This window comes from Malaya genurostris, chromosome 1 (genome assembly GCF_030247185.1).
Source record: "Malaya genurostris strain Urasoe2022 chromosome 1, Malgen_1.1, whole genome shotgun sequence".
In the NCBI taxonomy this organism is placed as follows: domain Eukaryota; kingdom Metazoa; phylum Arthropoda; class Insecta; order Diptera; family Culicidae; genus Malaya; species Malaya genurostris.
The window spans coordinates 26,801,798-26,823,118 of NC_080570.1; the positions used below are offsets into that span (position 1 = coordinate 26,801,798).

The 21,321-nt window shown below is 36.3% G+C and overlaps 1 protein-coding gene across 1 annotated transcript; it reads left to right on the forward strand.

The window, feature by feature from the left end:
* Positions 1-216: 216 nt before the first annotated feature.
* Positions 217-3,713, forward strand: LOC131427939 (uncharacterized). The gene is made up of 4 exons (XM_058591574.1): positions 217-250; positions 3,023-3,118; positions 3,180-3,307; positions 3,381-3,713. Exons 1-4 carry the CDS (start codon positions 217-219, stop codon positions 3,711-3,713), a joined length of 591 nt encoding a protein of 196 aa, XP_058447557.1.
* Positions 3,714-21,321: the final 17,608 nt, after the last annotated feature.

The following is a 21,321-nucleotide window of genomic DNA, read 5'->3' on the forward strand; positions in this document are numbered from 1 at the left end:
AATATTCCCCACTGATGGTGAACAACGAGATGCAAGGCAATTGTTAACAAGCTAATTGGAACTGCTTTTGACAGTTCGATTGGAATCATAATGATGTCTCCGCTGTTTTCTAGTTGTACACACTTTAAAAAAATCTTGTAAATTTACATCTTCTGAGACCGACATATTCGAGTGTCAAAAATTATTCATATTTACAGTTGATCTATGGCATATTTAATGCATTATGACATCTTTTTAAGAGCTGAAACAGGTAAGTTTGACACTGATTTGAATCAATCTAGTAAAATTCAATCATTTCACGAATTACTTTCGCATCAAATTGCGTCACATGTAAATTTCAAAAGTTTTGGCTGCGTTGGATCACTACTAGAAAGATATACCGAGATGATAACTTACTAATTATTTTAATTTTTAGTTAAAATTTGACAGTCGAGCAGTTATTTTTTTCTAGTAGTTAAATTTAATAAAAACTGCGGCCCATTTCAAAGTTTGGTGGTTTGGTAAGTTATTTGGGTTTATTTTGAACTGGCATAATAATTGCAATACAGAGAACATAAGAACTCCGAGCAAAAATAGAAATAGAATACACATAAGTCATTTTTACCAAAATAATTAGAGTTTTTTTTGCAAGATTTTTTTCAGTGTGGGAAAATAACTATCGAACTGTCAAAAATAATCATGTTTCCGAGCAGGGTTATTTTTGACAACAACAAAATAACTGCTCGATTGTCGAATTTTAACTAAAAGTTAAACTAATCCGCGAAATGGTCCACAGCCTTAAAGTCTTCTCTCAATTTCAGAGTCAAAGCTGTGTACTAAATTATATAAACTTTTGGTTTAAGGGGGGGGGCAAGGTCTAAACAATGAAAAAAATCATCATTTTTGCGAATTTTTTCCAGAATTATCGTTCAACAAAATAAATTCAAATGTTTTGCATGATAAAAAGCATCATTCGAACAACATTTTGGAATTTTTTCGTGGAAAAATATTGAGAAATAAGTCGATAAAGAGGTATTTTCGAGAACGCTTCTTAAAAATCATGATTTGCGGTGTCCACTGTATCTCAGTGCAGACTAATCAGAAGTGAACAAACGAACGCAGCATTGTTAGAGTAGAAGTTTTTCTAGACCCCAACGTTTCTGTTTGATTTTTTTTTAATTTTTTTAATTTTTGGTGGTTGTTCAATGTGAAAACAACGATTTTTCACGAAAAAAAACCCGTCATTTTGTAGCTGTTAAACCTCCATAAAGTAACAAACAACGAAAAGGAAAACGTTGGGGTCTGGTTTTTTATAAGTAGAAAGTGTGTGCAAAATTTGAAAAAAAAAATTGGTACAGTAGGTTTTGAATGACGATGGACACGGACTTTCAAAACCTGCTTTCGAGGAAAACGCGTTTAAAGGTTTTTGTCTATAAAATCAATGGAAACAATTAATTACTCCTGGGAGTCCGTAGGGTCTAACATTTTCAAAAAATCATATTTTTTCTTTTATAATTTATTATAATGAAATATTTCAAGTATTTTTTGTCAAGTTTTAAAGTCAATCGAAGTAGAAATCTTGGGCCTGTGCGCCGAGCTCTTGTTTCTTCGTAGAATGAGATAGCCATTGATAAAAGTCAATAACTTCCAGAGTTTTGTTCCAATAGGCTTGAAAATTTCACAGAAAATTCTTCACATGTTTTACTACACGCAGAAAAATGGGGCTTGTTTAAAATAACAAAAGTGTTAGTAGATTTTTAAACTCAAAGACTGTTTATTTAAAACTACAGTGTGATTGTTTTGAAATATTTTTGATTTAACAACAACAATGATATCAGTTTCAATTTAAATTAAAATTATTGCAAAAATAAACAACAACAGCAAATTAATCGAATATTATATACTGTTAAGATCAATCAGAATGTTTATTGCTGGTAAACAAAACTTAATTCAAAACAATGAATAATAATAAAGTTGATTCAACTCAGCTTCACCTTTACATTAAAAAAATATTTGTTTGTTTCTAACAGAATGTGTTTTGCAATGTGATACAACCAAATTTGTTATTTAAATTAATCAACTAAATTTAATTTGTTTTCGATCAGTGTAAAATGCGGAGCAGGGATGCCAGGTGTGAATTAATCTGTGTTTCACAGATTTTCAACTTTCTGCACAGATTTTAAAAATGGCACAGATTTTTGAAAATGATCACAGATTTTTGAAATCGATCACAGTTTAGCACCAAATAGTACAGAGCGGTTGAATAAAAAGGTACCTAGCTTGGGTAGTGAGACCTTTTTTTGCTCACCAAAATGATTCCAATCAGCTATTATGGTACGGGAAACGTGCACAGATATTTACAGACAGGTTTTTGGCTTGATCACAAATTTTTGGAAAATTACCTGGCATCCCTGCTGCGGAGAAAAAAAGTACCATTATCCGTGGATCAGTAATGAACAAAAGAAAGCGCTCAAATTTTATTAAAGTTCTATTTTTAAATATTTCTGTGGCAGTAGTTTTACACCGTAAGTATGACAATTTATCATTCTTCCAAACTGTTTTCGATACTCCTCGATTTAGCCAACGAAACATATCGCCATTATACTGTTTACGGTATTTATATGCGAGCATTAGCCGTTCTCTTCATGAGAAAACGAATCCTAATAAAATATATGATATATTCCAATTCCCTGCTCGAACCGGAATAATATACTTTACCATCTGGTTCTCTGGCTTTTGTCTCATAACTTTCATTTTTTTATAATCACTGACGATTGATTAATAAGTATCGATTTATGATTATATTCATGTTCAGTCCCTAGTTTTCTATAGTAAAGAAACTATCCAAATTTAATGAATAAATCAATTTAAGAATTATTACCATACTACGCAAATTGTCTAGTATCTAACCTATATCTCGTGAATGTAGGTTATGTCGGAGGAGAATAAAAATATATTTTCATCCTTCGATTGTACATCGAAGCAATCGTCACCTGATGCGATAATCAATCGCCAGTGTCTTTCGACTCTGGTGATTCTTTAGAGGATATTTATGAAGAAATCGATTGGGAATCTCTCGACATTGTGAAATTACTCCGTTCATTAGGAGTATGCAAAAATGTCATTAAAAAATTTATTGGTATAAATGGTGTTTTTTCAAGTAAAATATGTTCATTAGATTGTTTTTCTTTTTCAAATAGATAACGGATACGATATCGAATTACTCAAAGTTATACAAAGAAAAGAAATTGAAACCCTTGTTTGCGAGCCGTACCTTGCAGATCGAACGAGAATCATATCTGGTTTAAACTCCTGGAGAATCTCACAGGTATCATCATTAGTTCACTAGATAATGAAAACATCTTTTTTCATAACAATTTAATGATTTTTTATCATTGTAGAACCTGCCTCCAATAAGTTCACCTTTGAAGTCAAGTGAGAATGTTAGTAGCACCCACCGAAGTCCAATGAAAAGCGAGAACTGTACTGCCTCTTTCTTACTGAATAATTCAGCCAGAGGTAAACGCATCCTGAAAGTGTACGAAGAGACGAAAGTATTGAGTAAAACAGACAGGAGAAACATTACGCACATAGTCATCGACGAGTACAAAGACCGCTTTGGGAAATTGACTCACAAGCAGCTTGAAGACCGGGCAGCGGAGCTTAGTAAACTGTTTCCATCGGAATCTACGGTATTCATTTGTTATGATCTTGTCTTTTTTATGACGATTTGATATTTTCAACACGTCCGACATTCAGATCTAAAAAAATCAATATCAGTCGATGAAGCCATAGAACCTTTGAGGGTCTACAAATTCATAGTAGTAAGAAAATAATTTAAGTGGTTAGTCACATTTAGTGTATTCGAGGTCTGCGAGATAATATTGTTATTTAGTCGTGCATTTGTAATCACCGTTGAACTGGAAAAAGGTGAACCATGAAATCATCAAATTTGAATTATTTTTTTTAAGATCGAGGATTTTTTGTATTTCCAAGGGTACTAGTATACCCATCCGAATTTTTGAATAAAAATATAACTTAAAACAAAAGTTGAGTATTATTTAAAAGAAATCCATGTTCTCTTTAACGACAAAAAAACCTTTGGTTTAGAACAAAAAATAAATAGTTATTCCAAATAAACGTTTTTTTAATTCTAACTAGTTTAATAATTGATTCAACTAATTTTTTTTATTTAAAATAAATCATCGAATGTATTGTTTGTTTAATGAAATGAATGAAGTGAATTAACTAGCAAAAGATTTGTTTAAAAAAAAAAATGTGTTTCGAATACCTTATCCATCAATTTAATTCAACAAAATGTTCAGTGAAATGAACTGATTTATTTTTTGGAAAATAATGTGATTGTCTCGAACCAGTTATTTATTAATATTCACTAGAATACTCAGTTGATTTTATCCTCAATTTGTTTTCCCCGAACTGAATTGAATAGTTGAATTTATTGAAAAATTGTTTGGTAATAAAAATGACAGGACGTATAAAAAAAACATTTTTGATTTTAAACAATATATTAGTAAAAATAACTAGACCAAACAATTTTAAATAAATATTATTGTTTGTAGTTTCAGTCAGCAATATTTGTTGAATCTACCCAGATTTTCTTTTGTCACTATATCAACAAAATAATTCGTTGTTGTGAACCCTGATTTGATCAGTTTTACAATTTTTTTTTCTGCGTGTATAAGAAAATATTAAGAAAATAATAAATGATTTTTTAAAGTGTTAGACCCTACCCCTCCTTAAGTTTGACAGTCGAGCACATATTTTGTCATTGTCAAAAGAAAACCTTGCTCGAAATCATGATTATGTTCGACAGTTTGATGTTTTTTGGGGCACTGAAAAAAAAATTTGCCGAACAAATTCAAATTGAAGAACTTTAATAAAAGTTTATTATGTGTAATTTGTTTCTAGATTTTCAGTAACGGAAAATGCCCTAATAAAAAGTTTCAATTTATTGTCAAACGAAGCAAGTTTTTCAGTTTTAGTTAAATTTAACTACTCGTTAAAGAGTATCTGCTCGACTGTCGAACTTTAACTCAGGCCGTGAACCTTTTTTTAATGAAAATTTGACATTCGAGCAGATATTTTAATCGAGTAGTTAGAGTTAACTGCAACCGCGGCTCATTTCAAAGTTTGACAGATGGAAAGTTGTTTTGCACGGAAAATAAAATGATAACAACCGTTATAATGATTGCAATACAGAAAACGTAAGAAGAACTTTGATAAACTCTTACTTCGTTTGACAATGAATTGAAAATTTTAATGGGCTTTTTTTTTAACTGAAGGAATAAAAATAAATTACACATAAGCAACTCGTACTAAAGGTCTGGAATTGAAATGTTTTGCAAGATTTTTTTTTCAGTGTCGGAAAATAATCATCGAACTGTCAAAAATAACCATACTGTCGAGCAAGTTTTTCTTTTGCAACGACAAAATAACTGCTCGACTGTCAAATTTGAACTAGAAGTTAAAATAATTCGCGAGATGGTCCAGAGCCTTAACTTTTATCTAAAATTTGATAATCGAGCAGTTGTTGTCGCTTGCACCCACATTATCGAAATGACGGAATGAGTACGACTACTCGATTTTTCAGTGCTCGATCGGTTCAGTGCTAGAATTTTCGCCTGAGTTGGGTGCTTGATCAACCCGATTGACAGTGAAAGTATAAATGTCATTGAGTTTTCGCTCATTTTACGAATGTGTTAGTGTAAAAGTTCGGTGACTTACGTCATTTTATTACACTCCAGCTAGAGGAATGGATGATGCTGACTAAGGCGTTTTGGTTTATTTCTTGCGAATTTCAACAATTTATGCTGGAATTGTGAAAGAACTGGTTATTTACTAGTTCTGTATATCCGAAAAACTTGAAGATTTAAATTTAAATATAGCACTTATATAAATCTTTTATTTATTTTAACTGAAAATCAGCGCGAAAACAAAAAAAAACGGAAAAGAATAAGAAGAAAATGAATTGACAATTCAGTCCGTATCTTCTTACTCAATTCCGACAGATTTCCGAATCAACCGGTTGTAGGCGAAATTTATTCGGAATCGGTTGTTGCACTGGAGGTAGAATTTATTCGAAATTCCACATGACTTCCACATGGAATTCCGAATGAAAGTTTTTCGCCGATTCGGAATTGATTCGGATCTGATAATGGCATGTGCTTGGCAGATTTTCCCTCAGATGCCTGGCAGCGTCTACCAGAAGATTTTGCCGGAATGCTAACAGAATTCTGGCAAGAGTCTGTCAACAATGCAACAACCGTTTCCGGCAGATAATTTCGCCTAGCGGTTATTAACCGTTTTTTTTCTGCCTGAATTTTTTCAAATAAGACTAACCGGCCCGTTTTGAATCGGTTTTTCATTTTATTGTTTTTTAACTAGAAGTTCAAATGAAGGGCAATAACGTAGCTTTTGCACTACCATACAAGTTATGCAAAGCTTCTTCTCTCAATATAGCAGTATTTTTATGTCATTTACATGGTATCAAGATTCGTTTTCATTTTTTACGCAATTTCGCCTGCAAAATTTGGACACCTGTCGGAGTATTGCCAGGCTTTTGTCGGCTGTCAGAATTTCTCACAAACAGGTTTTGTCGTTGGGAAAAATAACTTTGCTTCCCGTACGGCCTTTTGGCTACCTGGACAGCCATGGCCACCAGACGGCTACCAAAATTGATTCAGTGACGGCTGTCAAATCCAATTTGGCAAAACATTGTCACATAGTATCTTAGTTAGCCAAGCGTTTTCATCTTTTCACCTTCGCTGAAAATGCCAAAGATTTCGATGTGAAAATAACGTGGTGGATACGGTTGTATCGTTTGAGGTTTATGTCTGGCAACGGTGAGGCAGTCGGTCATCAGAATGGCTGCCAGTCATATTTTGACTGCTAGCAGCGTTTAGTCACCGCCTGCCAGCCATGCGTATGCGGGTTTTTACTTTAGTAAAAAATGACTTCTGTGCAATTTTTTTTAAACATTCGATAAAATAAAATTTCCCAATAAAAAGTTCGTGCGTTCTCTGTATTGCAATTATTATACGACTTGATATCACTAAAATAACTTCCCATCCGTCAAGTTTTGAATTGGGCCGCAGTTTAAATAAAATTCAACTACTCGATAAAAAATCACCAGCGAAATGTCACATTTTAACCAAAAGTTACAATCATTCGCGAAATAGTTCACTTCCTAAAAGTTTAAATAATTCGCGAGATAGTCCACGGCTCGAGAAAAACAACTTTTCAACATAAAGTTTTGACAGATACGTTCCCTCTTTCTACATAGTACCGATTACTACTCCATCCGAAAACAGTCGCCTACTGTGATCTTATTGTTCGTCTAGCAGCGCCCCGACATTTCACCTAAACGTCTATTCTCTGTGGTTGTTGCTTACAATAGCATATCCCCTTCTACCTCACAACTTGTTTCTTCGGTTTATTTTCGTTACCACACGCTTACGCGGTTCCCTTCCGTATACAACCTGTCACATGTCTATCATGTAATTTTCCGACCTCGCATAAGGAAACTTTGACAACCGAATTCACCAAATGTTACTATGATTGATCTGAACTTCCGAGCATAATTTGGCATATGGTTGGTTTAGTTTGGAATCAAAAAAATAGCACGAACGCAAAAGTTTCTCTGGCAACGCTTAAACCTGTCGGTAACACCGCGTAAAATATCCACAGGATTGCACAGCTAAATTTTCTATTGAAGCAAACTTTTATGATGTTTGCACAAATCCTCCCCGTTTCAGCTTCAATCGTGTTCTACTAAATTGAATTTTACACTTTTGACTTCCCGTTTTAACCCGGCGCTAGAGCAAATCGCGAGAATTGAGTTGAAGTAACACGTGTTTCTGTTGCTAGCCAGTAAGCCACACACACACACACACATACGCCAAGCACAATAACACAGCATCAGGATGTGTCACTATGGCAACATAAGACATCAGTCTAGCAGGCGGGGGAATAAAATATAGTTAGTAGCAACATCACTGTAGCTCAATGTTTTCCACCTTCACAAAAGAAGCGGTGACACATGGAACTTGTTTGCTCCGCTGCAAAGCCACGAATGCGGGAATGAAACTTCGAAGCAAACTTAAGATAGCGAACCGCATTCGTAGGTGCTCACCTCTAGCGCCTAGCATCAGGGGGTGAAAGTATAGCACAAACTGGAGATACAGAGGATCAAACAATATATATAATCTTGAGTGCCACCTCACTCCGCACCGAAGGTGGAATTCCCCGACCAGGGCCCGCTGACAGATTTCATTGTTCCTTAAAGTGACACTAGAGAACAATCAATTTTATCTTGACTCCCGCTGAGGCATTCTCCATCGTTCATAACTGTTGTACTTGTATGACAGGGGGAATATTTCCGCATTCCCCACAGCTACTGGTGTAATTAGTCTAGCATGCCACATTGACACACGAGGCATCAAATCCTGATGGATAGGATGAGTGGAGAAAATCACACGTGCGGCGCTTAGTTGGTGGAAATGGTTCAAGTGATTCTGTTTAGTCAACTGCATTCGCAGAACTGGGTCATTTTGTTTTTATTTTTATGCGACTGATGTAAACTTATGAAATTTCATTTTTTATTTGTTTTTATTACACATAAAAAAAAAGTTTTCTAAAATTTCCAAACGGAAACAAAAAAAAAACAATTTAATCTGACATTTACTACACTGCCCAGTAAGAAGTCCAGCAAAAGTGTTTCTACACTATTCAAGCACAGAGAACCAACATCCATGCAAAGTTTTTATTGTGTGTGCAAAATTTTACTGCCGTTTTCAATACTGAACGCCAAGTAGGCATTCGCCCATTATGGCGCTTCGAGCGGCCCCTCAATTGTTGCTCGAGCTTCCATACAATGCTATTTCATGCGTGCAAAATCGTATGCAACGATGACTTTTAGCGAGATTTCATTTGTATGCTTTATACGACATTCTAAAAAATGTTTTTTTATAACTTAAATGTCTGTTCTCTGTGGTTTAAGTCCTATCCGATTCAGAGTTCTATTTGTGCAAGATTTTGTTGGGTAAACCGCTTCGAATTACGTTGGAAAGTAACAATCTATTCCGAAATTCGACTTGGAATTAGATATGATCTATATTCCATCCGAATTGAAACCGGTTGTTACTTCTGATTCGGAACTCACTGGGAAATGATTTTCTTATCAAAAGAAATCAATGTTTTTTTTTCTCTATTGTAAAAGAATATTCTTCGATCAATCGAATATCAACCGCAAAAGAGTGAAAATTGACTGGAGAATTGGCAAATTGTCGCAAAACTGAAATGTAGGGCGCTACTTGTTTAGAGATGATACTTTCAGCAAGAGCTGTAAAATCGGTAGGAAAATTTCTAATTACTCCACCTTTTCAACGATTTATTATGAAAACGGGCAAATTCATTTTAAAAATCATAGTAGAAGTTGAAGAAAAAGTTTTTACTCTGAAGTGGTAATGGTTCATTGTGCGAAATCTACCGTTTATTCAGAATAGAGCAATAAACTTGGTTTGATACCATTTTTCAAATGCCTGAAAATAAGAAATAAAGTATCCAAAATAAATAGTACTCTAATACATTCTAGTACTTGAGAAATCAACATTACACTGGTTTCTGTTTAATAAAATGTTTATCCGAAAAAACCTAACCTTACCCAATTTCACACATTTCTGAAGATTTTCCATATTTAATCGTAGTTTACACTTAACAAAAGTAGTAACAGTTCGACTGAAAAGTTCGTATCGTTTAATAGAAACACACATTTTTTTGCCAAAATTCGTTTTTATTATTCAACATAATTGCCATCAGAGGCGATACAGCGATTATAGCGATCCTTCAACTTTTCCATACCATTTTTGTAGTACGATTTGTCCTTTGCCTCAAAATAGGCCTCAGTTTCAGCGATTACCTCTTCATTGCTTCTAAATTTTTTACCAGCGAGCATTCTCTTGAGGTCTGAGAACAGGAAAAAGTCACTGGGGGCCAAATCTGGAGAATACGGTGGATGAGGGAGCAATTCGAAGCCCAATTCGTTCAATTTCAGCATGGTTTTCATCGACTTGTGACACGGTGCATAGTCTTGATGAAACAAAACTTTTTTCTTCTTCAAATGAGGCCATTTTTTAAATTTCGTCCTTCAAACGCTCTAATAACGCTATATATTAGTCACTGTTGATGGTTTTTCCCGTTTCAAGGAAGTCGATGAAAATTATACCATGCGAATCCCAAAATACAGACCCCATAACCTTACCGGCCGATTGTTGAGTCTTTCCACGCTTTGGGTTCGGTTCATCGCGTGCAGTCCACTCAGCTGACTGTCAATTGGACTCCGGAGTGAAGTGATGGAGCCATGTTTCGTCCATTGTTATATATCGACGAAAAAAAATCGTTTTTATTTCGATATAACAGCTCCAAATACTGCTCAGAATCATCAATTCGTTGTTGTTTTTGATCGATTGTGAGCTCACGCGGCACCCATTTTGCACAAAGCTTTCTCATATCCAAATATTCGTGAATAATATGTCCAACACGTTCCTTTGATATCTTTAGGGTGTCAGCTATCTCGATCAACTTCACTTTATGGTAATTGAAAATCATTTTGTGGATTTTTTTCACGTTTTCATCGGTAATAGCCTCTTTTGGACTTCCACTGCGTTCATCGTCTTCGGTGCTCACATGACCAGTACGAAATTTTGCAAACCACTTACGAATTGTTGCTTCGCCCGGTGCAGATTCTGGATAACACTCATCAAGCCATTTTTTGGTATCGGCGGCACTTTTTTTCATCAAAAAGTAGTGTTTCATCAACACACGAAATTCCTTTTTTTCCATTTTTTTCACAATAACAAAAGTAGCTTCACTCAAAATGCAATATTTCACAAACTAATAATCAGACAGCTGTCAAATTTATACACGTATCTTTTGAAGGTTGGTGCTAACTGAAAATGGTATGGATTTAATTCTAATGGCGCCCTCTCATAGAAACGATACGAACTTTTCAGCCGATCTGTTAATTACACCATGCTTAGATAACAAAATCGCGTACGTGTGAGAAAAATCATTTTGTTCCTCTGTTACTTTTGCAGCACTCAAGATTATGTTTCAAACAATGCAAATTTTCAGTTCCGATTTCAAAATGTGAGAAAAAGTTATCTTGAAACTTTTCAAATGGTTTTATTCGTCGCGTACATTATTAACTGTCACTTGAAGGATGCGCTAACTTAATCAAATATGTGATAATATGATAAAAAATTGCTTTATACCTTTTTATTTATTTCTCGAGCGTTCAAAATAACCTCAACCGAACCGAAACAAATTCCGGATCTTGGTATTGGTCAACATAAAATCCAACATGATTACAGGAAACGAACGGATGATGTTTTCGAATGAAGCTGTCAAAATACATAGGAATGTTTATTCTCCAGTAAAGTTTTATTTATTTGTAGTTGAAATTTGAATAAACAAAGAATATTCTGTTGAAATTAGGGAAAAAAACATTAATTTCTATCAATTAGAATTTCGACCAATATTTTTAATATTCCGCTTGAGAATAAATCTAAGTTTTTTGCTTTCAGAATGACCTATAGATTGATAATATTGAGTTTACTTGTTGACATCGTTCTGAAATAATTGATCTAGCTGTTTATTCCACCCAGTAATTGTTTAAACCTTTAATTTCGATTACGAAAATTGATTACATAACCTCACTTAGCATCGATATCTAAATATAGTTTAGTATTGAAGAAATTATAGGTTTACTTTTTATTCAAAAGTTGAATGAATGCTACTATTTTACCCATTCCGTAGGTTTGTTTAAGGAAAAATTACTATGTTAGTAACTATTTTCGCATTTAATACTCGATTCCTATGTGATAATTTTCTAACATCATCTTAGTCCATAATCTGAAACATGGAAGGTGCGAAGTTGATTTGAGTTTTGCGTTTGAAAGCCAATATAAATGCCAATTTGTATCCACGTCGACCCTGTAGTAATGTTTTTGATATTATATACCCACCGTTAGATTTTCCCCCAGACGGCTCTATTTGCCAGCCATTTTTGCCGGAATTCTGCCAGAAATTCAGCAAAAGTCTGGCCACAATGAAACAACCGTTTCCGGCACAGAATTTCGCCTAGCGGTTATTAAAGGTTCTGTTTCTATCGGATTCTTGCTATACAAGACTGGCAGAACCGTTTTGAATCGGTTCTTCATTTTTAGCGTCTTGGTTTTATTTTTTCCATAAAAAGTACATATGAAAGGACATAAGTTATTGCCTTTCATATATACTAATTATGGAAAATGTTATTGCCAATAACATTGCTTTCTCACTACCAAACATACCCATATTTCAATCTCATTTACCTCGTCTCAAGATTCGTTTTTATTCGAGTCGAAAAAAAAGAAAAAAGGAAGAAGAGAGAAATAAACAAGACACAAGAGAGATAATGACGCAATTTCGCCTGGACAATTTTGACAGCAGCCGGCATGCAGCCAGCCATCTGACGGTTGCCAGAATTCCTCACAAGCGGGATAGGTTTACTATTAAAACACCGTAGAAAATCCTCCCGATTATCCCACCGACTTAGCAGGGTTTCGTCGGTACAATCGGCAGACAGGTCCATCGATTAATTGACCATTTGTGGCACAGACCGATGGTACGACTTAATAGGTGTACTAATCGGCAGTTTAAAAATACTTCATATCAAAACAGCCGATTTTTATGCCTACAAAACACATTCGAATATGTAACTCAACTTAGTCGTAAAACTAATCGGTCGATTTTCAAAAGCCCGATTTCGTCGGCCAACTGGTCCCTTTAAGAAATGTCAAATTTTCCACGGGGAAGTCAGCTCCGTCAAGCCAATCAGAGTAACTTTAGCATCGCTTTGTGCTTCGAATATCGTGCAGCATCAGTGATGCCAGTTTTTCCCGAGGTCAATCTAAATTCAATCGAAAATGGTTTGTCTTGTACAATCAGTAGATGGCAATTACATTGTAGATTACGAAGATTACAGAGCGTAAGCGGACACGAGCGTACGGATTTCGGAAGGATGAACAAACCGGACACGAGTTTAACAAAGCACAAAATAGAGAAACTGTATTTATTGCACGCGGTATGCGAAGAATGCTGTAAGTGTTTTTAGTTGTCAGTAGAACTTAATAAAACACTGTGTTGCCAGAAGGACTGAATGAATGAAGGGATAGGAAGCATTAATTATGGTGAGGGGTAAGACATTGGAAATTCCATCAAGCAGAAGTTCACAAAACAAATTTTTGTTATGAATGTTATTACAGATACTTCAAAAACACGCTTGACGATGAGATATTAGTAACTGAAGGTTCTAACTTCCTGAAATCCAAATTCGCTGTTCCCGGGTTGTTAAATATTTTACAAATCCTTTTATTTCAAGTGTGTTCGGGTTGGGTTTCACAAGCTGCATTTAAGACTAATGTCATGAGTGTGTAAGAAAATTGAATATTTAATGTCCTTGTGATCGGTCGTGATTCGTACAAAACTCCAATTTTTTTGTTTCGCTGATGTGGGATATGGATGCACAGACTGATTTTTGCGGTGAACATAGTTTTTCGGTGTAAACATCTAAAGTAATTCCGCAGTACATAGAGTCAAAAAGGTGTTACAAGCTTTTGTACGATACATTTCTAGATCGGGAAGATATTATGTTGGATTTAATTCGTTGATATTCTTTTCCACTCGGTTGACAATCTCTTCAAGAAAAAATTGCAATGCCAAACAGTCAAGCAATTTTAAACCGACTGATGCACATTTTTCTGAACGAAAGCAAATTTAAATTGTAGTCAAATCATCAAATATCGAAGAGCATTGAACATCATCGATAACAAATTTAATAAACCCATTTTGAGCGGAAATCAATAATGATTGATGGACATAACCGGCACTTTCTACTCAACCGTGATCAATCATTGTTTTTGATTTCTGCCATAGATCTATGTATTCATTACTCTCGCGGCGTGACAACGAATACTGTATAAACGAGAAGAACTTGCTCCCTGTTGCAATGGGGGCGACCGCTACTTTTAATTCCTGTTCACCTTCCGACAGATTTCGTCCGCATGAAACAGTCCTACTGAGTGGGTAAAAAAGTAATCCACGAAGAATTGGGCAAACAACGTCTCCGACACGACGTAGCTATAATTGTTTCTTTCGTTCTATTTATTTTCTCCTTCATTTGATCCCTTAAGTAAGGTCATCTAGAAAAGCATCCATCGGTTTCTTGGCAAAGAAAATTACATTCGGGAAAAACAAGTTTTAATTTCGTCCTGAAAACCTCCGCCCTCAACGGAACCCACTTCGCTCACCGTTCGCCATCATCCAGCATTCGCCGATGTCAGGATTCGGCATTCTTCGGTTTGATGCTTTGATGGAAAATTAATTAAATTAAAAATTGCGACAACAGCAGATAGCCACTTCCGATCAGTCAGTGGAGTGGGCGAGGGCGAGAGACGAAATGTTTAGTTATGTATTCGGGGTTGTCTGATGGTAACAGAATCAGCCTCAACGCCTGCCGGCGAGATAATTCTGAGCAAATGTTTTCCTTTCTCCATGGAAAAGCTGGTTTCCTTCTAGAATAATACGAAACCTTTCGGAACTTTTGTAATAATTCAATTTCAGCCGTTGTTTCGAGTCATTGATTGAAGTCTTCAAATTTATTTGGGCGGATTGGTTGAGGTGTGGGCAGACACAAATTCTTATTGAAAGTTTTAAAGATAAGATAAACTGTAAAATAATTGAAAAATATTATTCTAAATTCATACACTACTTCATGAAGGTAAAAAAAGCAGGAGGGTAATGTCAGACTCATAATAAGATGAGGTGAATACGAATATAACCGACATGCTTTTTCTACACTTCTGAATATCGATAATCGCACATACTAATTGATTGATTGTGTGAATTTGGCATACTTGTGATGGTACAACTAAAAGTAGGAACACACGAGAGCAAAAAAATACGGGATTGTGTAGGGGACCAGACCATTTAAATAAAAAATGTAATGTTCAGAATGATTCATAAATTGAAAAATCCACAACAAATCGGTTTTGGCTATCTAGGATTTCCAAATCTAAGTTGGAAATTATTATGACATTAATTTCTATAGCTTACTTGTCAAACCCGTCTCGGAAATACAAATTTTATAGCGAATTGAAAGAATATCTACAAACCGATTTTAAGATATTTGTAAAATATAAATAACTGATAACCACTCGCCAAGCGTGAAAAAATATAGAAAAAAGAGAAGCATATAGTTTCAAATTTGATATTAGATCAGTTCGAATAAATAAAAATAAATTTTCATGACGTTTAGACGTTGAAGTTTAACAAAAAAATATATCAACTTGTTTAAAACACAATAATAATTGTTTATACCAATACTTTCAGAGCTAATGCGAAAATATAGTTCTATTACCTTTTCTTATTCATCTTTACCCAGTAAAAGACAGACAGAAAACTGCCCCAAGACATAGCTTTAATCTTGTACGATAATAATAGCATTCAAACCTATTTACGTCCCATAATTTCGAACAAGTTATAATATAAAAAAATCAATGCATGTTTACATCTCACAAGTTTTTGACTATTCATACCATTCCGCTGGCCAACGTCGGTGCCAACCATATGTAATGACCCGCCTGTATATATTTCAATGTTATTCAAACGGAGCCAAAAAAAAAACTTTCCGCAGCACCTTAATAGAAGATTCCTTTCTATAGAAAATAAATTCAACATAAGGTGGAGCTTTGCCATCTCGCTTTACACCTTTCCATTGTACCGAAAGGCTCGTATATTTATGTTGACAATAGATTTGTTAAACCTCGCAAAACCAGTGTACCCCAGGGATATAAATCAACTCCAATGGACAAATGAACTGATAATAAATTGAGTTTTCACTTTCGTCAATTTGGGACGAAGTGAATAGAGAGAAGAAACCAGGGTTTCGTTTGGAAACCGTATGTTGTGCGAACGGTTACTGTTTTCTTTGAATGGATGAATCAAATTTACTTTTTCTTTGCAATTGACAGCGGAGAGCTGAGTATTGGTTCGGCAGAAAATAAAAGAAGTTTATGTGAAAAGATTCTAACAATTTTTATTGATGTAACATTTTCAAATGTGGTTCATGATTCCGTCTTCACTTCAACAACTTCAGTATCCTGCGGTCATCACTAGCATTGGTAATGCGTTCTTTTACTAGTGTTTCGGACATCGATATTCAGCCGTTCTATCTTACCCAACGATCGCTTCGAGTAGTGGGCAGATGCCAGATCCAACCAGAATACCGCGTCTTCGCCCTTAAGGTATTTCTTGATGAACTTCCGGCAGGCATTTCGTACTATAAATTTCTCCGTTCACTGCTAATCCGAAGCGAAAGAAGAGCGGCTCTGACACCCTCTTCTCGCTGATTGTCAGCCACAGCAGCATCTTCTTGGGGAACTTAGTGAGTGAAATAAAATTCACCTTAGAGCTCATTTCCTTCGTGGGGGAAGTACAATACGAAGTGCCCTGCCAATCGTTGCCATTCAAGGTTAGATAGGATGGACAACACCACCGCCACGTCGCGATTCGCCGAGAAAGTCGAGCTGACCATCTTATTCAGCCGCAGCCGCTGCGTCATTGCCTGCAGCTCCGAAACCAGTGAACGCGACTTCTGCTTCCTGACATGTATGTTCATGTTCGCCAGGTACTTTTTCAATGTTTGACCGGTTGCATCGACTTCCGCACGCTTCAATGTAGCCACTTTTCCCTCGGTCTTCCTTTGGACCTTCTTGGCACTCAGGGTTGTCGTCTCGTCCGGAACCGGACCAAAAGATTCTCCAAATTCTTTAAATTAGAAAAGCCAAAAGATTCTGCAAATTCTTTAAATTAGATTTTGAAGACATCTTCGAACTAAGTCACAATGTCTACCTCGGTCCATTTTCAGTTTCAAATACTTACTTTTCTTCACAGACAGTCGTGAATTATTGTCATTTTTCATAAACAGCAACAAAAGTATTTGGAATTTCAGATTTACATTAAATACGCGGAGAAATGAAGCATGTTTAAAATAGTAAAACGGTGAATAGATTTTTAAATTTGATTTATGATGAATTCTAACTAGAATATGATTGTTTTGAACTAATTCCTCCCATAAACATGAAGAATGTTTCCTGTTTGATTTGAATCAAAATTTCGGTTTGGTCAACTGAAAAGAATAATTTGTCGGATGATTCTATTGTTGAAATGAACTAACTATTTATTACATGTCAACCAAAGTTAGATTTATGTTACCGGCAATGTCTGTGTAATTTCAATCCTGCTATACCTGAAATTGCAAAACGGGGGAAAATGCACCAAACCAGTGTCAAAAATATTATCGAGAAGTTCGGTAAAACCCTTTCCATGAAGTATTTGCCTCGATCCGGTAGGAAAACGGGACCCAGCCAGCCCGGCCGGGACTTAAAAGTGGTTGAGTACATCAGGAAAACCCCATCGGCGTCGACGGGGGATTTGGCCAAGCAGTTCAACACCAGCATCGGGATGATTCAACGGATCAAAGCTCGGAACTCCCTGAAAACGTACAAGAAACAGAAGGTGCCGAAAAAGTCCCTGGTACAGCAAGTTCAGGCCAAAACAAGAGCGCGAAAACTGTATAACCGGATTCTACAGAATAAAGACGGATGCATCCTGATCGACGACGAAACCTACACCAAGGAGAACTCTCGAGCGCTGCCCGGACCGCAATATTATACGAAATCGGTGTACCAGGACCTGGACGACGCTGATACCACGGTGGCGATGGAAAAGTGTGGGCAGAAGGTGTTGTTTTGGCAAGCAATTTGTACCTGTGGTTTGCGGTCGTCGATTTTCATCACGAAGGGCACAATTAACGCCAAGGTGTACGAGGAAGAATGTTTGAAGAAGAGAATGCTGCCACTGTACAGAAAGCATATGGCTCCTCCTCTCTTCTGGACGGATTTGGCTTCAGCCCACTACGCCAACTCCGTTCTACAGTGGTTGTCAAAAAATAATGTACAATTCGTAGAAAAGGACATTAACCCACCGAACTTCCCGGATCTTCGGCCAATTGAAAGGTATTCGGCAATTGTCAAGCGGCACTTTCGGAAGGAAGGTACAAAACAAGCAGGAGCTCAAAAAAAAACTGGACAGCTGCCACCAGGAAAGTCACAAAAGTAACTGTGCAGAATTTAATGAAGAATGTCAAGTCCAAAGTGCGAGCGTTTCACAGAAACTAGGATTTTCTTCAATATAATCAGTGAAATGCATAAAAATGTAATTTTTCTACAATATATCGAAAACTGATGTCAAAATATGTTTTTTTTGCTTTTTTATTCAATAATCAATGTTGCTGAAAAACACTTTTCGATACACTCCTTATATACCAGTATTTTCATTTCATTTACCTGGTCTCAAGACTCGTTTTCATTTTTGGATATACATGCCGAATTGACAAATGTACAACATTGGTTTCACACACCAAACCTCCTGACAGTGCCATCTTACGTAAAATCAAGGAAGTTTATTTCTAAAATAGAGACATAAAAACATTGTTCTTGTTCTAACTTAAAACAGTTTCAGATTCACTTTATTGATGTTTTTTTCCCTATAAATGAGATAGGCAAAAATTATACTAAAAATCGATTTTAAACTCCACTCACCACCAGTGAGATGCATAGATTTTACAGACAAAATCTAACAATTTTACAAGTAGCCTCCAATAAATAAACTTAGTCAAAAAAAATAGATCAACTCTCTATGGACAAGCAATGTAAAAGGCTATAAACTGTTTGAATCTTTTTGCTAGACTTTCCAGTTTTTATTCAAACGTTTACTGGCAAACTTCCCGTTCCACCGCCCACTTTCTTCAGGAACCCTTGGAGCGCTGAGGAATGGAGTCGAAAAAAGGAATCAATTTCATTTCCTTTGGATGGCACCTGTTGACAAATTGTTCCCTAATTCGTTTGAACAAGTAAGGCTTCTCCAACCAAACACTCGTTCTTTCTCTCGTATTCCACCAAGTCAGAGTCAGACACCCCGTCAGCCGGTATCAAAGGACCGACAAAACCGGACTGTTTGTGGGATCGATTCGGATTTCAAAACTACCCGACCAATCAGCTCAGGTCGCCGGAGAAAGGTCCAGCATTGCGTGCCCCAGTTGATCGTTTGTCAGCCGAAAGGTACATTTGTTCGTTCGTCCGTCTGTCCCATCGCATGGGGTTGAAATAATAAGGATTTATTTTTCTGTGTTCTCTTGTCTAACGAATAGATGTCATCCGCCCAGAATGGATTATGTACAGCGGTAGAGAATTTTAGACGTTTTCTAAATGTGGGTAATAATTTATTTTGCAATGATTAAATCCTATAAGCTTCGTGACCATTTTACCTGAATGATAAATATCCGAAGTCTTCGTAATCACTTTTCAGACTTGTCGTCCCCATCATCACTAAACCAAATGGGAAACGGATGCATGAATAGCGAATGAGTATAGTAAAAACCGTTCGGTATTTATAGCAAAAACTCATTTTCCGAACAAAAGGCTTAGCATGTTTCTCGAGGGTGTACACAAGTTTATCATTACCGCCTTCCAGTCCTCGATTTCAATTTTCACTTAGGGAAATCCTATCAAAATATAAGATATGTATATGCGTAACGTGCATTGGCGTCGAGTCGGTAAACCTGATTTACCATCATCGAAACATTTTTCTTCCGTACTTCCGTGCATTACGTTTCAGTTGTAGGCGAGAAGCTTCCTTCAAATTCCACCCAAGCCACAATTCCACGGAAGGCTTCGAGCAAAGTAATTTACTGACAATGAAATTTTCGCAGCCCTCCGGCCTACGCTCATGAGTGGTTGTAACGTTGGTTGTAGAACATGGCGAAGAATAAATCACTGCACGGATATGTGTATTAAGCAAATGTCAAACGAAGTGCTTCGGTGCGATGGTGGAAACTTTGGTTCGTTCTCGCATAAACAAGTTTGCCGACATAGAGCTTCGCTAAGAGAGTCTCTGTAGCAATTTAAATCGGTCTAAATGCTTCTCTCCTACTTCTCTTGCTACGGTGGCGCTGCTCGAGTGAAAATTTATAAGCCGTTTTTTTTTGTTCGTCCACGAAACTCAACTTTTTCGCTTAGCTGCTGTCATCGTTTTATGCTTGTAAGAGCAGATTTAAAAACTAATAATTCATTCTTTGCGTCATCCACGTAGGGCTGCGACGGAATAGGATATAATCCGAGAAAGAATTTTACACGTTTAAATGTGAAGGCCGTTCAACGATGAAGAGTGTACTTGAACCATTTTTTTTATTCAATCAGTTTTACAGGTTATATTACCAGGACAAAAGCATTATTTAACCTACCGTACAGTCCAGTGTAACAAAGTTCTTTTGAGTATGAAGAATACGTCTTCATCTGAAGACTCTAAGGCATTTTAAACCTGCCTCCACCAGATCAAACAATCTTGCTAGCCTTTCGATAAGCTTTCCAATTACCCAATTTCATGTAATTAGTTTTCTGTCAGAGTGTACAAGTCACACGAAGTGTCAAGACGCGTGGAGTTGATTACTTTTGATCGATCTAAACCAATCAAATTACAAAAATTTTACTGAATCTATTATCAGCGTGTCAGTAAACATTTTGCTTTAAAATATGGGTCAATTTTGATGTGAATAAGTCTTACTTCACTATCGGGTGACTTTTCAAAATTCGCCCTGCGAATGAATGGGTAGAATTTCATCGTGAATATCTCAAGTTGTACGTAAGGAAACAATATAATTTTTTCTCTATATCATCAGAAATATGATCAGCAATTCATAATCAAATTTCAGATAACCAAAACTCAAAACTTAGGTATTCTCCAGCTTGTGGAAACAATGAGGGAAACTCATCAAGCTTGCTTGCCTTTTTCACACTCGAACGACGGTTTTGAGGTACTCAGGCTGTCAGGTAGTCCCGTTGTTCAAATGGACGAGTATAAAAGTTCGTCGTGGCGAGGACCTCCCATCAATAGCAGCAAAAAAGACCTTATGCATGGTGTAAAGCTTCAAAAGCTCAGATAGCGCTCTTATTCACTTTTTGAGCGGTTGCCTTCTCAACCAGTAGCAGCAACAACAGGCTATCGGCTACTCCATTTAGCTTACTGGATATTCGGAGTTTGGTATCGGAACCCTCTTGAAAAAAATCGTTCAACGGTTGTCCTTCATTGGTCCAATACGTTGGATCTTTGGTCCAATGAAAGTCCAATCAATCGTTCAACGGGAGGCCAACACGGGACCTTCTTTTG